General features: G+C 40.3%; 1 protein-coding gene across 1 annotated transcript; it reads left to right on the top strand.

Annotated features, from left to right (window-relative positions):
- Positions 1 to 5,739: 5,739 nt before the first annotated feature.
- LOC110450786 (uncharacterized protein K02A2.6-like) lies at positions 5,740 to 9,743 on the top strand. Its single transcript, XM_021498492.1, has 2 exons — positions 5,740 to 6,282; positions 6,447 to 9,743. Exons 1-2 carry the CDS (start codon positions 5,740 to 5,742, stop codon positions 9,741 to 9,743), a joined length of 3,840 nt encoding a protein of 1,279 aa, XP_021354167.1.
- Positions 9,744 to 11,456: the final 1,713 nt, after the last annotated feature.

Here is an 11,456-nt window from a genome sequence, read left to right as displayed (position 1 = left end):
TTTGGTTTTTCTCTTGTGTGTTTGATGTCATAGGTTTATATATATTGTTTTTGCATCAGTGTCTCAGTGTATGTCTTTATGTATGTACATGACATTGGCAATTTTTTGCTTAATATCTGCTTATGTGTTAATAATAATATCTTATATGATGATGATGATGATGTCTGATGATGATGATGATCTTTGTTTAATATGTATGAACAATCATGTACTTAGGAACAATGTCATATATGTTTTGTCTTGTCTTGTAAAAAAAGGAAAAATAATAAAAATAAAATAAAAAAAAATACACAAATTACAAAAATCAAAAATAGCATGCGTTTGAGTGTCATACACGATGGTGAACAAGCTTTCAGTCACGTGACATTGTCGATTCAATCAGGGTGATTGATTAATACTTCTGAAAATCGGCGATATATGGGTTATAGGTTAGCGTCAAGTGTTGTCTTTCAGTGTGGGGAATGGGTGTAACAGTACCAATGGTCACTTTAGAAAATAGAAACTTCTTCATGTACACTTTTGTACTTGATGATTTTTGCATATCATTATAATTACGACGCATACACGTGGCGAAAATTTGTTCAATCAGCACTTTTCAAAAATGAATCGAAAACGCTGAACAACAAGAGAAATGGCTTCTAATCCAGGATGTGATTGGCTCCGCCCAATTATGGTCAATCACAATCCGATGCCTGTTTTTGGAAAAAAAATATCAGAAATTTTCAACGAATTCTAAAAGCATCATTCGCATGGGTTAATGGATTGAACCCGGACCTCCTCATAGAGGGGGTATCTTTTATGGTTTTGTTGAGGGACGACAGCGCTAAACGCCATCTGGTCGCGTTGTTTCGATTGTTCGAGGAAGGCAAATACAGCCGAAGTTTATATGCCTATAACATCACCAACAATAGGTACAAGTACCTGAACGGGGAGCCAGGAATTTACCAGCACTCCAGTGCTAGACGGTATGTATATATGATTTTTTTTTCATTAATTCATTTTTTTAATTCAATTTAATTTTTAAATTTGAAGTGTCCAAATTGTTTTAAGTTAACTACATATTTTGACCCCTGTGACCTTGAATATAAGTCAGGACAGTTCAATTTAGCAAACTTGAAAGCCCTTTATCCCAGCATGCTACTTGCCAAATATCATTATCCTATGCCTCTTGGTAATTCAGAATAGGTTGTTTAAGGTTTTAAACATATTTGACCCATGCGACCTTGAATATAAGTAAAGGTCATTCATTTGAACAAACCTGGTAGCCCTTTAACCCAGCATGTTACTGGCCAAATATCATTATCCTAGACCTCTTGGTTATTCAGAATAGGTTGTTTGAAGGTTTTAAACAAATTTGACCATGTGACCTTGAATATAAGTAAAGGTCATTTATTTGAACAAACGTGGTAGCTCTTCACCCCAGCATGTTACTGTCCAAATATCATTATCCTATGCCTCTTGGTTATTCAGAAGTTGTTTAAAGTTTTTAACATATTTGACCCCAGTGACCTTAAATAAAGGTCAAGGTCATTCGATTGAACACACTTGGTAGCCCTTTATCCGAGTTTGCTCCTTGCTAAATATCATCACGCTAGGCCTTTTGGTTATCAAGAAGATGTTAAAAGTAAAATATTGACGCCGGACGCCGCACCATGGCATAAGTGCTTGGCATATAGCGCATAAGCCCTTCGGGCCAACATGGAAGTTATGCCGTGGACAAACTACAGTTTTAAAAATAAACAAAGGGCCATAACTCTGTATATAGTGACGCACGAGACCTAATACCAGTGCACTGCACACCTTATGTGAGTGATGCAGGTATACTTCAAGTTTGATTAAGATATCTTTAATGGTTTAGAAGTAATGCCGTGGACAAACTTCGGTATTAAAAATAAACAAAGGATCATAACTCTGTATATAGTGGGGCATAAAATCTGATTTTAGTGTGAGAAATTCCACCTTCCCAAGATACATCAATATGGTAAGTATGGTCAACGTAGGTAAAATAACAGAACTTATGCTCTGGACAAACTTCAGTTTTAAAAATAAACAAAGGGCCATAAATCTGTATATAGTGGGGCACGAGACCTAGTGCCAGTGCACTGCACACCTTCTGAGGGTGATGCAGGTATACTTCAAATTTGATTAAGATATCTTGAACGGTTTGAAATTAACGGGCCGGACAAGAATTTACTGAAAATGTGCACTTATTTGATCTTTGACCTTGAGGTGAAGGTCACAGTGACCTAATTCCAGTGCACTGCACACCTCCTGTGGGTGATGCATGCATACCTAAAGTAGAATTTTTGGCACAAAGGAAGATTACTTTAAATGATAGAAATCAAATTGTTTTTTTATAGGGGATTCTTATGCATCAGTCTGTTATCTTAAGGCTGGTATGTCCCAGGGTTCTGTCCTGGGTCCATTAATATTTCTTGTATTTATAAATGACGTATCTGATAATTGACTTTCTCTTTCAAGAATGTTTGCAGATGATACTTCACCTGCCTACACTTCGAATGATAGTATTGAAATAGAAAATTGTATTAAGCATGACTTAGCTATTATTGATAATTGACCAAAAGATTGGCAGAAATTTTTTAACCCTAATAAAACAGAAATTATTAATTAAAAATTAAAAAATTAAAAATTTACATCTATTTGTTATTTAATGCGAAATTATTTGAAAATAGTTCCACTCGCAAACATCTTGGGGTAACTTTGAATTGAAATTGGGTTGAAAAAGCTTGTAGATAGAAGAAAACATGAAAGATTAGTTTCATTATTTAAATGCGTAATAAGTTTGCTCCGTCCTATCTAAATGACATTGTTCCCAATAGAGTTAATGAAATTAGTCGATAATGCCTTAAAAATAATCAAGGTCTTTTTCTCCCTAATACGGATAAAATGTGGAATTCGTTAGATAACCGAGTTTGAAATAGTGAAACGGTATCAATTTAAAAAAATAAAATGTTGAAAAAAGATAAACATGCTAATAAACACGTACATGTAAGAAGGCTTGAAATAATACAAACTAGGCTTCGGCATGGATATAGCACCTAAAATTCAGATCTTTTTAGAGTTAATTTAGTCATGTCTCCGACGTGCAGGTGTTCGTATCCGATTTTTTTTTAATGGATTGTAATTTATATGATGAATATCGCACTGTACTTTTCAGAAATTTATCTAAATATGGTTTAATTAATATTCATATGCTTTTGAATGGTTCTGATCTATTCACTCAGGAAAGTAACGCAGATATATGTATCAATGTTCAAAATTATATAAAAATTCTGTCACGTTTTAAAATCTTTGACTGTAAACGGTTGATTGCATGCATGACGATAAGGCTGGTCTTCCCTACGCAAAATGTAGCCTTTTGTGATGTAGGTAAGGCCTATGCGCAGTCGCGAGAGGACAATGTCCTCTCTGTGGTCTGCTCTACGTATTGCACATGAACCCACATTAGGCTGAACTGCAAATAACCTGCTGTTTAATTCCTCAGACCCTTTCTTTTTGCCAATTCGTTTTAATAAAATGTGTTATAGAAGGTTTAAAATCAGCGAAAGGCAGCTTAATATCTTTAGGTTGTAGGTTAAGGGCTGCTTTAGCAGCTCTATCTACCTTCTCATTTCCGTTTATTCCGACATGACCTGGTATCTAAAATCAAGATCCGGTGGCAAAACTATAAAATTCTGTTAATACGGAAGGCGATGTTTTGAATGAGATTGTTGTGCAAATTCCGATTTTTAATACTAGTAATAGTGATAAAGAGTCGGGAAAAATTCTTAAGAGCCAAGACAAATTATTGCTTTGTTTATGTTATTATTTTCAATTTCATCCAAAGCCAGACCAACGGCAGTAGCTTCAGCTGTAAAAATAGATGCATTGTTTGGTAATCGGCAGGAAAAAGATACGTTGCCAACAACACATGCTGATGCAACTTTTTCTTCGAATTAGGGCCGTCCGAATATAAAAGTTTGTGTTTAGGAAATACCGAGATGAACTCGGGAAAAGCGTTCTTGTATTGGACCTCGAGAGTGCAAGATGTTTACATTATTGGGTAATTCTGAATTTACTTCAGGCAAAGTCCCTGCATGTAAGGCATAATAATTGTACCTGCTGCCACTAACGCATAATCGGAAGAGGCGACTAACTTTAGGATCTTATCTTTTCACTTCTTTCTAAACAACTTTCCTCTTCTTAATGTCTCCCTTGACAATGCCTCACTTTTGGCCTTTAGTTGAGCGTTCACCCCTGTAAGGAAGGCTTTGGGTGCTGTCCCCTGGCCGAGATATGTTTTTGGCAATAAGTGTAATTTAAATACATTTCAAAAAATATTACGGAAAACTACTGATATTTTTTAGCATTGTGAAGCACATGAAAAGCATCGATTTATCCTGCCGTTCAAGTGCAGTTTTCATTTTATTCAATGGGAAGCATGACATTTTTTTACACTTTTCCGAAGTTAGACCAAGAGACCTATTATTGCATCGAAAAAGTTGAGGAATTGGCAGCTCCGTTATGAATGTACTTTTCTATGCAAATTCCGTTTTCTATTATATCGGGGTTTGATTTGCTGATAAAAATGATATGGGTTATATTGTACTTAATCAATTGTAGATTTGTCAGTAACTTATCACTTTTAAGAAAGTCAATAGCTTAAAGGTAGCATTTCAGGTGTCAATGCTGATCACTAAAAGCAACGATGTTTAAGAAGCCGTGATGAGAAGTAACTTGAGAGCTGACACTCTGAAAGTAGAGATTCCCAAGAGTACCTCTTCCTTATGACTTTACAATGGTTTCATTGGTAATTCCAAAGTTGTCACTTTGAGAACATGATATTACTTTGGTATGTCCCTGCCAGAATTCATTGTCTTCTTCACTTTGGCGAAAGTTCAACATTAAAGCCAAAAGCAAAGTATTTCCAAGCAAGGCGCTAGGATATAAAAGGTAGAAGTAGAGAGAAATATAAAGATCCAAGATATGGGTGAAGGAGATAAATTTTGATTGCTTTTGCGTCCCTAAATAGAGGGCACAAAGGTTCCCTCATTAGTCGCCTTGTACAATACGTGCAGAGGGTAACAGCAGATGTTACCTTTAATCGATCTCCGACCTGCAGGATGAATACGTGCAGAGGATAACAGCAGATGTTACCTTTAATCGATCTCCGACCTGCAGGGTGGCTCTTCAAAGAATTATTCAAACCATGACTAATGGGAACATGTCTGACAGACAATTTCCTAGCTTTTCATTAGATGATCAATTGGGTGTCTCGGTATCAGTACTTCATGCTTTGCTCTAAATAAAAGAAAAATAATTTCTTTTCTTCAATTTTGTTGATTTTCCTAAGACCTTGTCAAATGTTGGCGATAGCCGGATTGTCATGTATCCGCACCGTTCCGTGCTCCGTTCCATTCCATGTGGAACTCTTCTGTGTCTGAATACCAATAAAGGCATTACTGTGTTGATTCCAAGATGGCCTCTTGTGTTGTTATTGAACCCGACGACAGATTCGGTAACACCTCGGTAAGACACTACAACTGGCGACGAGATGAGCAGAAATCATTGCAGTAATCGGAACATTTCCCAATTCAAGTCGGAAACGAGGTGGTGAGGCACTCATAGGCAAGTGAGACCATCGTATGTACAGTCGCTTTCACACCACGTGGAACCGGGTCGATTTAGAATACTCAAACTTTCTATCATTCGCACATTCAGCCGATTATTGTGTCAAAGATGGCAGGGCGAATAGGCAGGATAGACACTTTCGATCAGGGAAATGAGTCATGGGACTCGTATGGCGAGCGCCTTGAACAATATTTCATATGTAATGACGTGAAGGAGGAGAAACGCGTTCCCGCGCTTTTGAGCCTTGTGGGTGGGAACACGTATCAGTTGCTCCGAGGGCTGACGGCGCCCAAGAAACCTTCTGAGGAGACTTTTGAACGTTTAGGCAAACTGCTTAAAGATCATTTTAATCCCAAACCCCTAGTGATTGCCGAACGTTTTCGATTCCATAAACGTGACCAGAGGGAAGGGGAGAGCATCAGGGATTATGTGGCTGCCATAAGAAAACTGTCCGAATATTGCGAATTTAATGCGACATTGAGTGACTCACTGAGAGACAGGTTGGTCTGCGGCTTGCGAAACGAACACATACAACGAAAGTTGCTATCAGAAGCCACACTGACGTACGACACCGCTGTCGAACTGGCGATTGCTATAGAAATGGCACAAAGGGACGCAACCGAACTTCACGGAAATAGTTCCAAGGCCAGTGTAAATAAAATTCATGTGAAGAAGGGAAAACCTCGGAGACACGAGTCTCACAAACAAACCGATCACAGACAAACAGATCACAGACAAGCCAGACCAGATTATCGACCACACGGCGAAAGGATTGTTTTTGGAAAAATGAGACATGTTTTGAATGTAATAATAAGGGACATATAAAGAAGGCGTGTCCAGAGCGTAAAAAAAATACACATCACACGAACTATGATTCTGAATCTGATTCCGAATCTGATTCCTGTGCAGGAATTGCCAGCCTGGAGATCAGCTCTACGGATAACGGTGAACGTAATAATCAGGCTATCTGGCTGTATCCAAAGATCAACAGTATCAAGCACAAAATGGAACTGGACACAGGTTCTGCGGTTTCTGTGGTGACAGAAAAGGTCTATGTAGAGCAGTTAAATGGGAAACTGAAAGATTTGTCAGACACGCAGGTCTATCTCAAAACATACTCTGGGGAAAAGTTAAGACCAAGAGGAATAGTCAATGTGAGGGTCGAATACGAGGGACAAAAGAAGACCCTGAAACTGTATGTTGTACCCAAGGGAGGGACTTCATTGTTTGGACGAGATTGGTTAAGGGAGATAACTTTGAAATGGCCAGCAATCAAGGCAATCCGAGCACCAAATATCTCTACCAAAACGAGATTAGATGGGATCTTGGCAAGATACCAGGCGGTTTTTAATGACGATTGGGGAACACTGAAGAACATGAAGGCAAAACTCAACGTAAAACCCGACTCCCATCCAAAGTTCTGTAAGGCACGGTCGGCACCGTATGCTATCAAACCCAAGGTTAGTGATGAACTTGACAGACTGGAGGAGGCAGGGGTGTTGACCAAAGTTCGTCATAGTGAGTGGGCCACACCGATCGTCCCAGTCATGAAACGTGATGGATCAGTCCGTCTTTGTGGAGACTTTAAAGTGACCGTAAACAAAGTACTTGAGGTGGAGCAATACCCATTGCCACGTACAAATGATATTTTTGCATCATTGGCTGGGGGGCAAAAGTTCTCAAAACTAGACCTCCAACATGCCTACCTGCAAATGGAAGTGGAAGAGGAGTCCAAACCACTGCTAACTATCAACACGGAGAAGGGGCTCTATAGGTTCAATCGGTTGGTGTACGGTATCGCGTCCGCGCCCGCTATTTGGCAACGCGCCATGGACACTGTGTTACAAGGCCTATCGGGTGTAAAATGCATCATTGACGACATGTTGGTGACTGGCCAGGATGATGATGATCACCTTAGGAACATAGAGGCTGTCCTCGAGCGTCTTGATGAGTACGGACTGAGAGTGAAGAAGGATAAGTGTGAATTCTTCAGAGATAAACTTTCATTTTGCGGTCATGAAATTGATGCTGAGGGGTTGCACAAAGCGGACAACAAAGTCGAGGCAGTATTAAAGGCACCAGAGCCTTCTGATGTATCTGAGTTACGTGCGTTCCTTGGTTTGGTGAATTATTATGGGAGGTTCCTGCCAAACTTGTCAACCACACTGTATCCTCTACACAAGTTATTAGAGAAGGACAAATCGTGGGAATGGAACACTAGTCACCGTCAAGCGTTTCAGGAGGTAAAGACCTTGGTGACTTCTACTGAAGTGCTTACACACTACGATCCGAACAAACCGCTGCGACTCGCGTGTGACGCATCTCCACGAGGATTGGGAGCAGTACTGTCCCATGTGATGGAGGACAAATCGGAGAGGCCGATCGCGTACGCATCAAGGTCGCTCAATGCTGCTGAGAGAAACTACTCGCAGATTGACAAGGAGGCGTTGGGGCTTGTATGGGGTGTGAAACACTTCCACGACTACCTATTTGGACGCAGGTTTACGCTGCTTACTGACCACAAGCCCTTGGTAGCTATCTTCAATCCGGAGAAAAGCATACCGACAACAACAGCGTCACGAATGCAACGATACGCTCTGTTCTTGTCAGGTTTAACTTATGACATTGAGTACAAACACACCAAAGCGCACGGAAACGCGGACAGTTTGTCACGCTTACCTCTCAAAGGTGAAGGACCAGTGGATAGCGATGATGACAAAGCTATAAATGCTTTACACATATCCCAATTGGATCAGTTACCTGTTACACAAACACAGATACGAAGGGAGACAATTCGTGACCCCTTGCTTTCAACCGTGTACCAGTCAGTAATGAATGGCTGGGAGGACATTGTCGACCCCGACCTCAAACACTACGCAGCGCGAAAAACGGAGCTAACAGTACACCAGGGATGCCTTCTCTGGGGAATGAGGGTGATAATACCACCGAAACTACGGCGTGACTTGCTTAGTGAACTTCATCAGGGACACATCGGCGTTGTTAAGATGAAAGCCGTAGCCCGCAGCTATATGTGGTGGCCCGGATTAGATCAGGACATAGAACTGATGTGCAAAACATGTGCTGGATGTCAGGAGGTTAAGCATGCACCCCCTGGAGCACGTCTTCACCCATGGGAGTGGCCGACTCGACCTTGGCATCGTGTCCACATCGATTTTGCGGGGCCATTCTTGGATTCAATGTTTCTGATCGCAGTTGATGCGCACTCCAAGTGGCCTGAAGTGGTGCAGATGAAGTCTACGACAGCCGAGAGAACAATTGAAGTTCTCAGGACGATCTTTGCTCGGAACGGCGTTCCTAGACAAATCGTCAGCGACAACGGTCCGCAGTTCAAATCTGAACTTTTCCATAATTTTATGAGGTTAAACGGAATCAAACACATAACGTCTGCGCCATATCACCCAAGTACGAATGGGTTAGCGGAACGATTCGTCCAGTCATTTAAAATGGCCATGAAGTCAAGCGGAAAAGATGCCGGTTCGATACAAAAGAAACTGTCAAATTTTCTGTTGGCGTACAGAAATAGCCCACAGTCGACCACGAATGAAACGCCAGCAAAAATGTTCCTTGGGAGAAACCTGCCATCACGTTTGGATCTGTTGAGACCTACCGTCCAGGAACGTGTAGAACAACGACAGGAGAAAATGAGTGAAAGGAGACACACACACACGCGAAATTTCGAGGCAGGTCAAACTGTTATGATAAGGGACTATAGGGGAGAGAGAAAGTGGTTGTCTGGAACTATTCAGGAGAAAACTGGCCCAGTGTCGTACCGCATTCAAGTGTCACCAGGCGTCATCTGGCGACGTCACGTCGACCAAATGAGAGACGCAAACGTACCAGTTGCTCAGACTTTCGATACGCCAATCTACCTTCCGCGATCAAACTCGTTACCGAGTGTCCAGCAAGGCCCTATTAATGTGGACAGTGCCACTGGTCCACCGAGCGATGCCACCGTGACTGTTGTCGAGCCAATGACTCATGCACCGATAGTGACCGAAAAGACTATCGCTCAAATACCAGCTTGTGAACCACGTTTTCCAAAACGAGCAACACGCGTGCCCCCAAGGTTTAAAGACTATGTGGCATATTGACTGTCAATAGTGTTCTAGTCAGTTAAAGTGATCACACGTGTTTAAAAGGGCATAATAATCACTGTGTGTTTCACCAGAACCACATAGGTTCTGTTAGAGTTAATATTATAGTTAGAGTTTTATTGTTAACCTATTGTGATTTGTGTTATGTGAAAACAATAGAAATCCAAACAATATTATCACTTTATTAGTATGTGAGTTAATACCATTCGAAACATTTTCGTAATGAACAGTCATCGACATGATGGTCAAAGTTAACCAGTCGAGTCATTATAATTTTATAGTCGTAGAAAGACAGTGTAAAAATGTGTTTATAGTCAGGCAACAAACATATAAATTTTGATACTAGTCAGGGAGGAGATGTCATGTATCCGCACCGTTCCGTGCTCCGTTCCATTCCATGTGGAACTCTTCTGTGTCTGAATACCAATAAAGGCATTACTGTGTTGATTCACAAGATGGCCTCTTGTGTTGTTATTGAACCCGACGACAGATTCGGTAACACCTCGGTAAGACACTACACGGATAGTTCTTATTGACTTGTTACCCGATAGCCTTTTTTATTAAAAAATAGTTAACAAATATCAGCAAGGAGTTGACAAATTCATACAGTGGAAAACGATGTCAACAAAAGGCAAGACTTATATATAAACAGAGAAATAGTGTAACAATAGTAATAACGATGATAATAACAACTTTAAAGTACATAAATTGTATGGACACGGCTCCTTTCTGTGTATAGTGATGTGTTAACGATTTGTTGATGATTCAGGTGTTTAAATATTTAAAAATATACGACATGAGGTATATTTATAACATTAGGAATCCAAAGACAATTCGTGCATAGCTGGATATCAAATAAAAACGCTGTTATTTACAAGTGTTCAAAAGGTTCTTACAGAATAGGACAGTAAAAGACCAACACACATACATTTGTTGACAAAACCCCCAGAGGAACCAGTACTTTCTTTATTTCAAATTGATTCTAAGCGGTTGTCGTAGCTTTAAATAACTTTGGTCAATTACAGGTATTCGTCACATTATTATATTAAATAAAATACAACAAATGTATAGTACAGAGTCAGTTAGCTAGTTTTTCCGACATGAAATTGAAATTTGAAAATACAATCAAAGGAGGAAAAATAATCTGCTCAGACTCGTTGTCACTGCTAAGGTGTATTTAAAATTCGAAACGTGAAGAACATTCCCGTACAAAAAAGAACATTGTTCCCTACCTAACGTTTAGCATTTAGGGTAATGACAAATGGTTTACCCATGACCGGGCGGAATGCTCCCCTGGATGTCTTCGGCATGGTAATTCAGTGAGATAACACTATAAAGTCGGCATCAGATCCGCGCTGTACAAGGAAGCAATTACACCAACATACTCTGCCCCCGGCACACAAACACGCATAAATAAAAAACACAGAGGATCATCTCTAAATTATTATTCTTTTCTCGATCCCCGACATGCAGTTTCCCTGCAGGTAGGGCGTAAGAATTGTACCTGCTACCCCAAATTGCATGATCGTAAGAGGCGACTAAATTTGGGACCTTATCTCTTCTCTCCTTTCTAAATAACTTTCTTCTTCCTAATGTCTCCCTTGACAATGCCTCACTTTTGGCCATTTGTTGAGCGTTCGCCCCTGTGAGGAAGGCTTTGGGTTCTGTCCCCTGGCCGAGACATACCAAAGTCTTTAAAAATGGTAGTTT

The sequence above is a fragment of the Mizuhopecten yessoensis genome, unplaced genomic scaffold (genome assembly GCF_002113885.1).
Source record: "Mizuhopecten yessoensis strain PY_sf001 unplaced genomic scaffold, ASM211388v2 scaffold5519, whole genome shotgun sequence".
Lineage (NCBI taxonomy): Eukaryota > Metazoa > Mollusca > Bivalvia > Pectinida > Pectinidae > Mizuhopecten > Mizuhopecten yessoensis.
Note: the sequence above shows the minus strand (reverse complement) of the source record. Positions and strands in the feature narration are given on the sequence as shown.